Source organism: Ptychodera flava, chromosome 19, assembly GCF_041260155.1.
Source record: "Ptychodera flava strain L36383 chromosome 19, AS_Pfla_20210202, whole genome shotgun sequence".
NCBI lineage: Eukaryota > Metazoa > Hemichordata > Enteropneusta > Ptychoderidae > Ptychodera > Ptychodera flava.
The window spans coordinates 11,375,927-11,391,995 of NC_091946.1; the positions used below are offsets into that span (position 1 = coordinate 11,375,927).

The 16,069-nt window shown below is 40.0% G+C and overlaps 2 protein-coding genes across 2 annotated transcripts; one reads left to right on the forward strand and one right to left on the reverse strand.

Moving 5' to 3' along the window:
- The first annotated feature begins 4,847 nt into the window (after nucleotides 1-4,847).
- Nucleotides 4,848-6,959, forward strand: LOC139118973 (tripartite motif-containing protein 2-like). Its single transcript, XM_070682572.1, has one exon. It carries the CDS (start codon nucleotides 4,848-4,850, stop codon nucleotides 6,957-6,959), a length of 2,112 nt encoding a protein of 703 aa, XP_070538673.1.
- An 845-nt stretch (nucleotides 6,960-7,804) lies between these two features.
- LOC139118559 (uncharacterized) lies at nucleotides 7,805-13,027 on the reverse strand. The gene is made up of 4 exons (XM_070681913.1): nucleotides 12,845-13,027; nucleotides 11,324-11,501; nucleotides 10,758-10,945; nucleotides 7,805-10,324 (listed from the first exon to the last, which is right to left on the reverse strand). The coding sequence occupies exons 1-4, from the start codon at nucleotides 12,845-12,847 to the stop codon at nucleotides 9,905-9,907; spliced, it is 789 nt and encodes a 262-aa protein (XP_070538014.1). The 5' UTR covers nucleotides 12,848-13,027; the 3' UTR covers nucleotides 7,805-9,904.
- Nucleotides 13,028-16,069: the final 3,042 nt, after the last annotated feature.

A 16,069-nucleotide genomic window follows, 5' to 3' on the forward strand; every position in this document is an offset into this window, starting at 1 on the left:
ACTTACAATAAGACAGGTTTAACCAAACGTATGCGAGTTGGCGATACTGTGATTTTGTGGTACCCTTCAAAATCTGACTGTTACAGCTAAGGTATCACAATATTTCTTCTGTTAAAAGTTCGTTTCAAGTTTCTAACATGAACCTAAAGCAAATATACTAAATTTAATACAAATCATTGCCCTTTATATAATGTCCCGGTAAATAGTTGTCAGAATTTGAGATTAGTTTTGACGGTAATTTGGAATATAAAACTTTGGGGTATGGGGTAAGTTGTGGTCCTTTTTCATGAAACTATAAAAGATATTGCATATTGCAATATATTATTTTAAAGAAGAGTAATTACTTTTCTATTGATGCCCAACTGGCTACGTTATGATAAAAAGTAAGCTCAGTAGACGACTTACAAGAAGACAGATTTAACAAAAATGTATGCGAGTTGGCAATACTGTGATTTTGCAGTACCATTCAAAATATGGCCGTTACAGCTACAGCATCTGGATATTTTTCTATTAAAAGTTTATTTCAAGTTTCTAACATTTACCTGTATCAAATAAAACAAATTTGACACAAAGCTTTGCCCTTTGTATAATGTCTAGGTAAATAATTGATAGAATTGAAGATTAGTTTTGACAGTAATTTGCGATATAAAACTTTGGGGTATGGGGTAAGGTTTGGTCCTATTTCATGAAAACTATAGAAGATATTGTATATTACAATATGTCATTTTAAAGCCAAATAAATTGTCTTTCCAAATGGCAGCCCATAACCTAGGCTATGATAAAAAGCTCAGCAGAAGACTTACAAGACGAAACATTTAACAAAAACATATGCGAGTCGGTAATACTCTGACTTCACGGTACCCTTCAAAGCATGCCAGTAACAGGCATTCAATACCAATATTTTGTCTGTTTAAAGTCTAGCTCATATTTTTGACATGTCCCTGTACCAAATAAAATATATTTTATACAAAGCATTGCCTTTTGTAAAGTGTCTAGGAAAATAATTGGTAGAATTTGAGATTAGTTTGATGGTAATTTGCGACATAAAACGTTGGAGTATGGGCTAAGTTTTGATCTTATTTCAAGAAAACTATAGAAGATATTGCATATTGCAACATATCATTTTAAAGAAGAGTAAATTAACTTTCTAATGTTACCCCATTGGCCTCGTTATGTTCAAAATAAGCTCAGCAGAAGACTTACAAGAAGACAGGTTTAACAAAAACGAATGCGAGTCAGTAATACTGTGATTTTTCGGTACCCTTCAAAATATGACTGTTACAGCTACAGGATCCCAATATTTTTTCTGTTAAAAGTTTATTCCAAGTTTCTAACATGTACCTGTAGCAAATAACACAAAGTTAATACACAGTATTGCCTTTTGTATTATGTATAGGTAAATAATTGGTGGAATTTAGATTAGTTTTGACAGTAATTTGTGACATAAAAACTTTGGGGTATGGGGTTAATTATTGCCCTATTTCATGAAAACTATAGAAGATATTGCATATTGCAATATACCATATTCAAGAAGAATAAATCACCTTTCTAATAATACCCCATAACGTAGGTCATGTTAAACAGTAAGCTCAGCAGATCACGTACAAGAAGACAGGTTTGACAAAAATCCATGTGGGTCACAAAATCGTGATTTTGTGGTACCCTTCAAAACATGACCGTAACAGCTATTGAGTCCCTATATTTTGTCTGTTAAAATCCCATTTCTTATTCTAGGGATCCCAAGGCTTCTGCAAATTACAGGTTTGTTATCCTGTGGGGTTGGGGGGAAGGTGCACGTAGACGCCCCCTCTAGCCTCGGCCTAATAGATTGTTAGTAATGCTTGCTGTATAAGTAAGACAAGGAGGCATAGACAATTTTCCAAATACGTCTTATCAAAATTATTTTATAGAAAAATATTTAAAAATTAAATTATAAAAAAAGACAGTCGTCAATAATCTATTTACTTGAAGGAGAAAATGGCAATATGACTATGTGTGCACATTTTAAAGTCTTCTTTTTAAGGTTTTGCATTAGTTCATTGCATAACAATAAAATGCCCATTCACGATATACCAATGTAGCAAAACTTGCTATTTTAGTGACTAGAGACAATAATGCATGGTAAATACCCAATTTTGACATTTATTTTCTTCTTCAGCACATTGCAATTAGTGAATAACATCCATAAAATCTGTTTGATTTGCTTCATAAGGAGGAAACAATAGTTATCGTATTTTCTTCCGGTTAAAAATACTGAATTACCAGAAAAAATCGATTTAAAGTTATCCAATTCTATGACGTCATATTTTTTACTAAAACCTTATGCATTTTAGAAAGACCAGTATCTAAGCTTTCTAAAACTATAAGGTTTATGGCATTTCCAGTCAGTTTACTTCATCAGGGAAAGAATGTTGTACCCCTACCCCTAGCTTTTGCAAACCCAATACAGATACACGCAATTCAAAATTGACTCCAGAGAAGTAGTGTATAGTTAAATATCTAATGTTAACACTTTTTTTCTTGTTTAATATGTGGGATTAAATAATTCAAACACAAAAAGCTGTCAAAATTTTGCTGAATAGAAAGTAAATCACAATTGTTACATGGTATTTTGGGTAAAAAATTTCAAATTGTCAAAAAATTCATTTTAAAGTCGTCCTATTCTATGTACACAAATTAATTTTGCTAAAATTGGTGTTTCTCATAAAGAGCAAAATCTGAGCTTTCCAAAAATGTATGGTTTGTGCTATTTCATGCTAGTTTACTTAATGTAGGGGAGGATATAGTACCCCATACCCCTACCCATTTTTCGCCGTTTTTTTGCGGTACATGCAAATCAAAAACTAGCCCAGATAGGTAGTGCATCCCAAAATATCCAATGTTAACATCTTTTTTCTTGTTCAGCAGGTCCTAAAGAACAAAAAAATACCCATGTAGTAGGGATGTGGGAGGGGGTGCACGGTGGGCCCCTCCAGCCCAAGGACTATCGTCCTTTAATGCTAAGATTCAGTTGACATGTTAATAATGGTAAAAACGATTGGATGAATGACTTGAAAATGTTTAATCTTGTGGCAGAGCGTTGAAAAAATCTAAATGCATACGTATGTAAGGGATCTGGATATATAGAGCTGTACCAACCTGAAACTTTTCCGAAGCGTCTCGTGCAACGGCCTCCGTGCGTGATAACCAAATATACGATCATGTCGGGCACATTCGAAGAAAGTGGTTCATATGTCAGTCAGTAAATCATTTGACAATCTAAATATCCACGAAGCTGTATGCTTGTAAAGTAAGGCTTTGAAGTTAAAAAGATTACCAGCTTCTAAGGATGAGGGCTTGACTGTGGATTTACGATTTGGGGAAATATTGCATATAAAACATGAAACGTGCTTTCATCATTTTTTCTTGCTCTCAAAGTCGTATTTTCCAACTTTGACAATACTAAGGAGTGTGGTTCTTTTTGGCAAACTCATAAGTATGAAGGTCATAGTCTGTGGGCCGAGCCTTATAAAAGGCTCTAGAAGTTGATTTTTTGGATTAAAGTGAAAAGAAAGGATGCTCTAGGTTGAGTATGTTACAGAATAATTATTGTTGTGTCATGAAAATTGCAAGCTTGTTAAGTGAACATTTTAAAGTTTGTTTCACTTACGTCATGTAACCTGACAATTTTTAAGTAAGGGCACAGCAAATATCATAGAACATAATGTTCTTTCATCAGTGCTCTCTCTTGATCACAAATGATCATCTTCTTATCTTCATTTCACCTTACAATACCAATGACTTGGATGAAAAGTTTAGGATATTTGTCAAGTATCTGTAACATTTTATAATTTTTTTCGTTAATTTTGTTTTATATGTCAATTGCAAGTTCTTTCTCCACCACCCAAGCATGTTGATACACCCGGTAGCATCAAGTGTACTGAACTTTGACCAAGTACATGACGATCGATGTCCTACATTGTAATTTACATTCATTGAGTATAGGGACGTGAAAATTTTAATCGTGTCAACACCGCGATCTTGGCACTTCAAAATTTTACTCGGTATGTGGGATTCGAAATATAAGATCCGCCGAGCCTTCGTCTGAAACCTCCTGTCAGTGAACACCTCTTTTACATGTAATAATCCCAGTGAATGTAGCCTGAGCAAAACCAGTAAGATTTCTGCTTAGATTATAGTCTGTAGCCTGAGAACAACAGGTTTTATACTTCTCGATATTTGTGTCGTAGCTTCTTGTTCACTTCGTACAACTTACAGCTATTGATGATAAAATGGAATGCTCCTTTTGACAAGTCAGCTGAAGTGGGCAATCTGATGATGGTCAAGCCTGCTAAATTATAGGTGTAGTATTTTCGATAACATGATAGGACACGGTTTGTGGAATTTCAACTTCGCGAAATCATGCTCGGACATGCAGATAGCGTTTTATTCGGCCAGAGGTCATTTTCGTGCTACTTGCAGGTTACCATGTACTTGGTCCACGATGGGAAAGTCGGAGAACTGGGATCGAATTTTACATGCGTGGGGTAGTAGGGTGGAGCACGGAGGTAGCAGCTAGACATTTAATGGCAATGTTTCCTCGTCGAGAAATAAATGAGTTACATGTAAATCCATTGATAAAACGTGAGTTGGTGACCTGGCAAGGCTTAATTTCGGGCACTCCTAACAACAACGAATACTTCAATTGGTTTGGCGAATACTTGACCTTCTTGCCGGGCAACATTCAATTTATAGACCTCCGAGAGCAAGACTTTGACAAATTAAGCACACACCGGTTTACGATCTGATACGTGAAGTGTCCGGTGGGCTAGTGGCTTAACCTGGCGTAGCCATTTTGATTAAGTCAAATGGCTTCCTCATCCCCGGCCGGTCAGATCGACAAGGATTTCTTGACTTGCCGCATTTGTTGCGGACTCCTTAATGAACCAAAGCAGCTACCGTGTCTTCACTCGTTCTGCAAGTTGTGCATACAGAGCCGTCTGGTGGAGCAGCCGGACGCGCCGCCGCGTTGCCCCATTTGCAAGCAAACATGGGTGTTGCCGCCGAAGGGAGTGGAGGCTCTGACCAGTAACGATTTCATCGACAATCTACGAGATGTGGTCGACGCTGAAGATGCAGCCTCAGGCAAGACCGAAGTCCGGTGCGGATGCTGCGAGAACGCCGCCGGCAGACGGTGCGTCGACTGCGCTCAGTTTTTGTGCGATGTCTGTTTTTCAGCCCACGGAAAACTCACTGCGACAAGAAACCATCGCAGTCTTACGATCGACGAATTCTGCTCAACGGCGCAGGATGGAAGTCGGTCAAACAGACAACCCCTCTGTCCCTACCACGGCAGCGAAGTCGAGTTTTTCTGCCATACTTGTCGAAAAGCTATATGTTACAAGTGCACGTTGATCGAACACCGAGTGCCGGAGCACAGACACGTCTACCTCAAAGATGCAGCCGTGCAGCAGACAGGCGATTTTCGTCGGATTCTGGAAAAGGCCAAAACCAAACTGTCGGTGTTGAGAAGTGGCCGCGATGCAGTGGCAGCAACTTCCCGCGATATCCAGGACGGGCTGGAACGGGAGGGAAAAGAACTGGAAAAACAGGTTAATCAGGTGATTAAAAGAGTGAAGGAGGAAAGGGAAAAGCTTCGCGGAGAGCTTCAGATGCATGGCCAGGCGAAACAGCGCGTCCTGAAGCTGCAAGAGGAGGATTTAGTGGCGGCGATCGAGGCTCTGTCGACAGCTTGCGACGTGAGTGAAAAATTACTCCGTCACGGCACCGATGTTGAAATACTATTATCGAAGAAGCAAATGGAAGATAGAGTTGCGCAGTTACTTTCGCTTGATACACGATGCGAGCCCGAGGAAAACAGCCACTTGCAGTTTATTCCGAACACGAACTTTCCGCGAGGGTTTCTGGGTCGTGTTTTATCCGACTCTACATCGCCGCAGTTGGCACTCTCGCATTCACCAGACTTCAAGACACCGTCAAAGTATGACGCCGTTTGGAAGGCGCAAAATGCTCTAGGTTTGTCCAAGCACCATACTACACTTGGTGAAACAAGAGCTAGCCAGTCGCGCGTTGAGCTCGAACGAACCACTCGGGGCTGCGTCGGCGCTGATTCGGGGTTCTCCGGAATCGCTGTCAACTCATCCGGAATCGTCGCCGTCGCCGATTCCGGTGGTCACCGAGTTTTCATGTACGACATCGAGCTGAACTTGCAGAATGAAATTGGATTCAAGAATTTCAGTTCGCAGTTCTCCCCAGTCGGCGTAGCGTTCGCGAGCGATTCCAGATTGGTTGTCACAGACAGCCTCAATAGTCAGGTCGTAATTTGTACCTTAGATGGTAACCTGGTCAGTTGCTACGGAAATGAGAGGATGAAATACCCAGAAGGCCTTGCCGTCAGCCGCGATGGGCATGTCCATGTTATTGACAGAGGACTGCTTGGAAACCATTGCATCCACACAACAGATATGGAAGGTCGAAACATTCACACCGTCGTGGGCAAGGAACTGGAGCACGGCGAATTTGAATTCCCGTCGTCAATTGCTGTCAACAGTAAAAATAACGTCATACTGACGGACAGTGGTAACGACCGCGTGCTCGTCTTTGACTCCAACACCAACTTCTTGTTCTCTTTCGGTTGCTATGGCGACAAGGACGGTCAGTTCAGTTGGGCGACGGGAGTAGCGGTCGACAGCGAGGACAACATCTACGTATGTGACAGCAACAACCGCCGAGTTCAGTCGTTTGATCCGGACGGCAAGTTCCTGAACGTTGTTGCAAGCAAACGAGACGGTCTCACCGATCCTCGCAGCGTGTGCGTCACGGCTACTCGTAAGCTGGTGCTCCTTGACGGCGACGAGCTAAAGGTGTTCAAAATACGCAACGCCACCACGCGACGTGACTACGTCAAGTGCGTCGACGGCAACCAAAGAGTCGAGGAGAATGCCACAGAGATATGCTAGTAGCTGAGAAAAGGTTGCAGGTTCGCATCGTATCATAATCGAAATGCAAAAACGCAAGTGCAAAAATGCAAAAAGCTCAATGTAATTTTTTTTTCCAATTAATGAACGAACAGTCTCCAAAATAATGTCGAAAAGGCTTACGTTCAAATTGTGTACTTCAAACTGCCACGGCTCACAAAAATACACGTGGCAGTTCTTTAATTGACAGTGTCACAACGTCTGTTCCCCCAATGTCAAATACTGTATTTGGGAAAATATAATCGTTCACATCTTCCGTATTGGTATAGATTTTGTAGGGGTAGCTATTAGTTAATTGGAATGACTTTTCTCATAGTCAGCGTCTATTTAAAGGGAAACCGTCGTCGGAACTGCGCCTGTGCGAGTTTCTTGTTTACAAACAATGTATTTCGTGCACGATATCTAGATACACCTCATCGACATAGCTGCAAATACTTAAATAATACGATGTAGATTATGACAGACATGTTTTAATTTTCATCAATCACCATCGTACCTTGGATACATGTTTACATTGGTCGTATGGGTCCCTGCATGGTACTTGGCATCATAGCAAAGTGATGCAGTGGTTCGATTTTCTTGATTTTTTTTTTCTGAGCATTTTCAGTCTCATACTGACAAGATTTTTTCTTTCTTTTTAACAATTTATGGGTGTGAAGGGGCAGCAGCTTCATACTGACATAACAACGTGAATCATTGAGGTTGTGTATTTGCCTTTTGTATAAGGTTACTAAGGTGAGAATATTGTTGAGCATAGCAAAAGCGGAAAACTACTATAGTATTAAGTCATATTGATGCATGTCTCGAAACGAGCAGAATGACAGGAATCATTTGTTTTCTTTATTTCTTCTTTATTCCTTCTTTGCAAAATGCCCTGCTGACTTTTCAAAATGTAAAATTTACAATTACTGTCGGCGTTTAAAGTGTCTCTGCTGCGAAAATATACATAAACGTCACATTTATGTGAGTTTTCATTTTCTAGTCTAAGATACATATATATTTGCTGTTCTGAGATACTTGTACCGATGTCATGGTAGTATATGTTACCAAAATAATGCCATAAGTGGGCTTTTTATTGTACAAATAGTGTTAAAGTTGCGATGGACACTTCTTCAAGCTATTGAGCAACTCTTCCGCTAAAAACAACAATCACTGGCCAAAAAGCTGTAAATTTTGATATTGTCCTCATTCTTTGTGTACAAAATATATTTTCATGGTCTTTGCTCTAAAGTATGTCGAAACAAAAATAGCGAGTGCATATATGAAGTGAACTGGTCAAAATCGAGTGGTATACCGCCGCAGGGTGTGATTTATTGCTATTATATCATAACAGTATATTGAAATTCTGGTGTGGAACGTCAAAAACGGATTTGTACTCAAGCTGAGAGCTCGCGCGCATGCCTGCCGTGGTATATCGCCAATACCATGGTTCTTTTCGCGTCTCGACCAGTCGGATCGCTGTACTTGCGCCATCAATATACTGGTATGATATAATATATTATAGCTTTGTCAATAGCAGTGCATTTTGTGACGTCATACCCCAGATTATTACTGATAATGTATCCAATTATCCAGTATTGTGGCCTAGGATGTTTTCAAAATTTACAAATTCACTAGCGTTGCCAAAACTATAAATTATATTACCATGCGCTGCCCGTCGCATTTCGATTGGTCCAGCCGAACCACGTGACTGACCACAAATACACAGTAATGGTTTGTTTACATGCCCGTGAATATGAATAATAAGATTAACAACTCAAAGTATCGTAACTTTACATCTCAAACGTCAATCATAATCAATCAGAAAATAGAATGGAGCACTTGTAGGTCAAGTTGAGATACTTTTTTCTGAAAACATCTCCAGATTTGCCAATTTTTTACAGCGCGCGTGACAGTGCGTCGCGTAATGCTCAGTTTCTGGGCCCAGTTGTCGTTCGCTCCTGAAATTTTCGGAAATTTTGACAGTTTTCTTGGGTTCACTGATAATATCATGGAAATAACAGACTCTGCTCTGACCATTAACGTTTATTTGTGGGCGCGGGCTCGAGGAAAGCCAAATTAACGGGCTCGGCAAGCCTCGCCCGTTAATTTTTGGCTTTCCTCTCGCCCTTGCCCACAAATAAACGTTAAAGGTATACAGTCACCTGTTATCTAAATATGTCCATATATGGTCAGAGGGTGTTCCTTGGTATTCAAAATACCCATGTGAGGGCGCTGTTTTTAAAAAGCGGCCACCCGCTTAAAATCTTTGATTGGTTAGATTTTCTCTTTCCATGGTAACTGTGGCAAAATTGGAACAGGTGACAGTATACCTTTAATGGTCAGCGCGTCGCCCGTTATTTCTATAATAATAGCAATAATGTGCTCTTTTCCGACCCAATATGGACTCAAACTTTGCACTCCACCATAATGTACTCATACATTATGTTGCGCAAAGTTTGCTTTCGTCCATTATGGGCCGGGAGGGGGTACATTGTTGCTTAACTATTGTTTTCGGGGGGGGGGGGGGGGGCGGGACAAGCAAGCACGTTAAACACAAACAGCACTGAACTGCATTCAAAGTTGAGCTTCCACGACTAAAATGTTAGTTTGATGGCATGAAATGTTAGTTTGATGGCATGGGATGGTTTTTTGATTCTCATTTTTATACAAAAGCTTTTTTCCCTAAAAAAGTTCGTCATCACACATTAAATATCTCTAGGAATTCATGATTATCAAGTCCAAGCAGTGACATAAATTTATGCGTAGTGAGGTCAATAAGGGTAACAGAATACGTTTGTTACCCCAAAAACGGCCTGCCGTATATTTCATTGACCCTTTAAAATTGAAAAGTTTTTGTGCTTTATATCATATATTGCGTTGTCGATCAAAGGCTGTGTTTGAATACTTTACGGTGTAATCTGCATAAATGTCCCCGTGTTGGGCTTTCAAGACACTCGGATACGCGCACAACTAAACCACCGGACGACGGAGCCTCTGAAGCGCTGCAAGAAAGTCTCCCGCCTGAAAAATACATCGCCTTGAAGGCCGACTTTGACAGGCGTTTGAGGGGCCTGTTGTTCTTCGTGCTCGATAATGTTAAACTTCATTCCGGGGTTGATGTACCGTTCGTCCAAGTCACACTGTTTCCCAGTACGCTCAATCCAGCCGTCCTCGTTTGACGTCCAGTACCGGAACTTCTCCTCTTCCCTTGACTCGTGGCCATCGTTGATGACGTAATCCCGGACAAGGAAAGTCGTATCCAGCCTCATTGGCAAGACTTTGAATGTACCGGCTTCTGGTTTTGCCAGGCCGGAGAGATCAGGTCGGGGTGGGTCGGATTCATCTTCTTGGAGATATTTCAGTTTCTGGAAGTGGTGAAAAAGACAACATGTACTCAAAACTTACGAATTTCCATCATGACTTTCTTCGAACAATTTCTGAATTCGACTTTGTATTTTAAGAGCAGTTGAAACAGGTTTGATTTCCACCGAGTTTGTAAAAGAAGATGAACATATTTTTTAAATAAAGGGAAGCCAATCTTTTGTTTTCTGCCATAACATCGATAAAATTGGTGCTGTTAGATTCATTGCTCGCTGAGCGCGTGAAGTTTCCCGAGGGACCGCGCTTCAACCAATCATATGTTGCGCGCGATATCAACCGGGCGGTAACGACAAAACTGCAATTTTGCACTATCAGTCGACAGAACACAGACGGGGAGAAACACAACTGGCATATCAACCATAAAAATACGTCAATATTTCGTGAAAATAAACGTTAAAACTGCCAAGTAAAACTTACCTTTGCAGCAATGCCCCTGTGTACTTTGTTGTTGTCACGACCCTGTGTTGCTTCTGGCCAGGCGACCAACAGGAAAATACAATTGTCATCACCTGAGTATATTCTATTACACGGCATTCCCAGTAAAACTCTTTGACCTTCGTTGACCTCGTGGGGGTCATCTTGAATGGTGTAAAATCTAAAGAGAGCTGAAATCGATGGAAAACATCCATATAAGAAACTGTGACATTTTCTTTCATGCCTTCTTTATCTGTTTTTGCTCTTTTCGCTTTTTTGAAGCGAGGTTGCACTCTTATATTACCTGTTTTACCAGTAAAATGATATTCATTTTTTGATATGTGTGTGTTATTATATATATATATATATATATATATATATATATATATATATATATATATATATGACCAGAGTTCTTAGCACACAACTGTTACAACCTAGGTTGCAAGATACTAACCGAATCAATACTTTTTTCCCACCTTAAGTACAGATAACTTCACTTCTCACTCCGTATCTATAAATAATGTCTGAGTGTTAAACCTTTTTGTGATTTGGTAAGATGTACTTACTCAATTCTTCTGCGGTCCGACCACTGAAGTCGACGGCGTAGGCGGAAGGCATGCCGTTTTCCCTTTCCAAGATAACGGACGTGTCGACGTGCAGATATCTTCCTCCTCTGTTGCTCTCCGCCGACCATAGTTGAACAGTTGATCCGTTGTTGGGGTAGTTCACATCTCCCTCTGCTTCCTGGATTTGATCAATAAATCATTAAGATAATCTTGGGTATCATATTTATTTCCCTACTTTCATCGTCATCATCATCATTATCATCATCATCGTCAAGTTAAAAACAGGAGCTTCGTCGTCAGCGGTGTTTCCATCGTCACTTATTTTACGAAGGACAATGTGTAGACTTCATCAAAGTAAGAGAGAAATAACTTCCCTTGTCTTTATTATTTAATATATATATATATATATATATATATATATATATATATATATATATATATATAAAGATGAAATTTGAAAACCGTACGATTGTCAATACAATAAAGTCGGGTTTGCACAGTGGAATATAATTAAGCCGGTTTAATCGCTCAATTTAGGTTTCTTTTCGAATTCAATCTCGCCACAAAATGTTATGGCAAGTGTACGTTTTTCGCTATGTCGGCCTGTACCGTTGGTTTTGATGTCAACTGCCGAAGTAGGAAAAGTTGATAGGCGTCTTCCTTGGCTAAGCATTGTTGTAGTGCATACTACAAATTTGGTGTTCAAAACCACTTTTTCACTTCAATATGTCTGTACTGGCTTGCAGACATAACGACTGACAGTTTTCAAAATAAAGGCGTAGGAACGGTAGAACGTAAAATTACTACAAATCTAGCATCGGACTATGCGAACCCTAGCACTGCGTACAGTGCAGTGTCTTCCCGGCGTTGTGGTGGGAGGCCGTATAGCGCCGGTAACACCTGCCACGCATAGCTTTCCCAAGCTGTACAAATCCCGGGTTTGCAGCTGGGAATGAAAGTTGAAACGAGTCGCTCTGGACTCTGTCCTTTATAACTCTGCCTTTAGGTCCAATTACATGCGAGCCGTCGATGACTGGGTAACTGACCTTCACGGGGAGATGAAAAACACGAATATGTCATCTTGTATCCGATCGCGGCCTGTATTGTTCGACCCTTTTTGTTGGCTCGGGCGAGGCCGAGCTAACCTCAGCTAGCGCTTTCGGCCTTCGTCCACACTCTCCAGGGGAAGAGTGTGGACGACGGCCGAAAGAAGGCGGACAACGAGTCAAAGCTAACCTTTTGTACATTCTATTCGCACGTGTAGACGTCAGGCATATGTACACACGTCTATGGGACGCATAGTCCAAGAGCGGAATAGATAACAGGGGACTGTGCTAATACTAGTTTGTCGGGAAAAGTGAAAGTACCACGGCCATGCTTACGCTATACACGACCCTTGTTAGAGCTTCGCGTTTTGAGCAAAATCCTTCTCTGGATAAAACTGTACGAGAAGTCGAGGTATCTATAGAGGCTTGCGGTTTAACTGAGACGAGGCTAAATATGTGTAAAATGCATACATACCATGACGTTAGAGCTGAAAGATGCGCCCAAATTGCGGCTTTCTCGTCGACCGAGCAGCGGTTAAGCAAACGTGCAGCAGTGAACTCCGAACTGGTGAATCATCCGCCGGGTACTATAATACTAATATATACTAGCGGCTTAGTCTCTTCAGTCTCTTTAAACGCCTACTCTGATAGGCTGTGCCGGCGAACTTTTCAGGTTGGGAAATCCCAGGAAGCTTATTTTAACTTAAATCACGGGATGTTGTGCACCAGGGAATCATTGAGACTGCGCAAAACAAGCCCACGCAAAAAATATGGACTACTGAGAAAGCATGCACACTGGCGTTCTTGTGACCTGGTTGTGTACTGTTGATTTCTTGTCGTCAGAGTCACGAGGGGGGCCGCCCACTCACAACGCAGCAAAAAGAAAGGATCCCTTCTCCGTAATGTACAAACAGGTAACTTCTTGTTTGCCATCCGGAATTAGTGGAATTCCCATCGTTAAACGTCGGTATTTGGTAAAAACAAGCTGGATCGAGAATTAACGAAAGTGAAATGTGTCCTAAATAAGTTTTATAAGGTGTAGCTTACATTTAACTTGCACGGTTCACATGATTAGCTCGCGGCGAAGATTGGATTAATTTTCCCGCCAAACCCCAAGGTCCCGATATATGTACACACCAAAGCATGAAAAGATGGTGTCTTACAAATTCCCTAATCTATTCTGGAAATACGACACCTTAAAAAGCAACTTCAACTTTTCTAACTTCTACTCCTATCGAAGGTGTGGAAAGCATTAAATTTAGTGTAGAAATATTAAGAGGCGACAGGGTGACGGTCACCGGGGGTAATGTCTACAAGCCGCAAACTGATGATTGAATCATTATACAGACAGTAGTAAAAATCAATACATACGCTGAGATTATTGGAAATAATTATTGTGAAACAGATGAAAATGCCGAATAGAGAGAGAGAGAGAGAGAGAGAGAGAGAGAGAGAGAGAGAGAGAGATTTACATTTACAACAGTGTCTTCTGAGTTCAGTACAGATTGTGATTTTGGTGTGGCATGTAGTGTTCATATCTGTGAAGGTCTGCGCATGGCTAAATGCAACCGGACTGCACCGAAAGTGGCTGTTTATAGTATGGCATATGGTACCACGGGGGTGGGGGTGGTGTGAGGGGTGGGGGTGGGGAGCAGTCACAAATAAACAAATAAACAAGCAAAAAATAAACAAGCATACAAACAAGCATACAAATACATAATAATAAACACACAGACAAACATATATATAAACAAACAAACAAACACAATATCATAGAACGTTGAATAAATAATATGCAAACAATTAAGCAAACAAATGTATACATATAATTAATATATATATTTATTGTACACACATGCACATAATATATATCTATTATACACACATGCATATAATATATTACTACATTATATTACATTATCTTATAACATATAATATATATGTATATATATATATATATATATATATATATATATATATATATATATTTGATGAAATTGTGTTTCTCAACAGAAAAGTTTTCATTGCGCAAACATTTTCAGTTTAAGTTTCATGAGAGAGATGAGGTTTTTCTCTCATATTAAGATTTATTTATTTAATTTATCTGTCTCCGTTGTTTCGAATTCGTTATTTGCTTGTTTGGGGGTTTTGTTGGTTTGTTTTCTTTACTCAAAACGAAAAAGAAACGGAAAGAAAAAACGTTGCAATTTTTAGTACGCACATGTTTGTTACGGAAGCCCGATGAAGACATGCGACATATGACCTGCGAGAACTGAGCAGGGGTCATGAGACCAAAACGCCATGTTAAGCCTGTCAAAAGACACGGGTCGTCTACCCTGAGAGCATATACGAGTATTTACAGTGGAATTTGATCGAGTGTCCGTTTTGCCATGCAGAGCTCGACAAGTCTACATGTTGCTTATCATTAGAAAAGTAAACATTTGCAACAAATTCAGTCTTCGTCTTTGGTTGGTGTTAGATTACAGCGCGCGGCAAACGTTTCCCATACACTGTCTCGTCACGATCACTGCAGAACTGTCGTTTCAGCATGTCACTCACAACAAGCTTAACACTGCACTACATGCACATCACCAGTTTTCTTTTAGGTGTTTACTTTTAAATTGGGAACATTATGAAGAAACAAGTAAATTCTTTAAAAAAAAAATTTCTTCTCCTCTCGATGTCAGCAATCACGACAACAGTTCCTTCAGCGTGTAGTCTGTAGCATTGCCAGTGCAGTCTACTCTATCAACAAGTTTGACACGATACAACACTGAATATTGTCAACCAGAAAATGCTAAACACTCCTGCATGAAACTTTAATCCCGCTTTCTCTTTTGTCTCAGCTAAATGAAATTTTCTCAATTGACACTTCTCTGAGCTACAAAATAGACTGAAGAAACAGTGTTGATTTTGCACATGCAAGTGCAATTCAATCAACACGGTACATTTTGCGCCACTGAATAACACACCCAGTGTTTCTGAAATAATTCACTGTATTTTGGAACTTCCCTTGTAGTGCTCGACAAGTCTAGGTGTTGCTTATCATTAGAAAAGTAAACATTTGCAACAAATTGATGAGTCTTTGGTGTTGGATTACAGCGTGCGGCGAACGTTTCCCATACACTGTCTGGTCTACAATCAACACGGTCGTTTCAGCATGCCACTCACAATAAGCTTTACACTGCACTACATACACATCACCAAAGTTAGAATTTTAGGTGTTTATTTTAATTTGGGAACTTTATGAAGAAACACGTAAATTCTTTTCAAAATCAACTAAAGTTTTCTCCTCTCGATGTCAGTAATCACGACAACAGTCCTTTTAGCATAGTCTGTACTGAGCAGGTCCAGCGCAGTCTACTCTATCAACAAGTATGACACAATACAACAATAAATATTATCAATCCAAAAATTCTTAATACTCCTGCATGAAACTTTTTTCCTGCTTCCTCATTTGTCTCAGTTAAATGAAACTTTCTTACTTGACACTTCCCTCAAATACATGACACAGCTACAAAATAGACTAGAAGAAAAGTGTCGATTTTACACATGCAAGAGCAATTCTCAACCAGCACTGTAAGCTTACATTTTGTGCCGTTAAAAAATACATCCAGTGTTTCTAAAATAGTTTGCGGTATTTTGGCACGTAATTTCCGGGACGGCATCATACACGGCAACGGGTAAGTTAGCATGGAGG

What these genes read in the sequence shown, in the direction of transcription:
- LOC139118973 (XM_070682572.1), top strand. Translation starts at nt 4,848, where the DNA reads ATGGCTTCCTCATCCCCGGCCGGTCAGATCGACAAGGATTTCTTGACT.
- LOC139118559 (XM_070681913.1), bottom strand. An exon ending in TCGGACCGCAGAAGAATTGA is followed by an intron (nt 10,946 to 11,323) that starts GTAAGTACATCT and finishes CATCGATTTCAG; the next exon opens with CTCTCTTTAGATTTTACACC. An exon ending in ACAGGGGCATTGCTGCAAAG is followed by an intron (nt 10,325 to 10,757) that starts GTAAGTTTTACT and finishes CACCACTTCCAG; the next exon opens with AAACTGAAATATCTCCAAGA.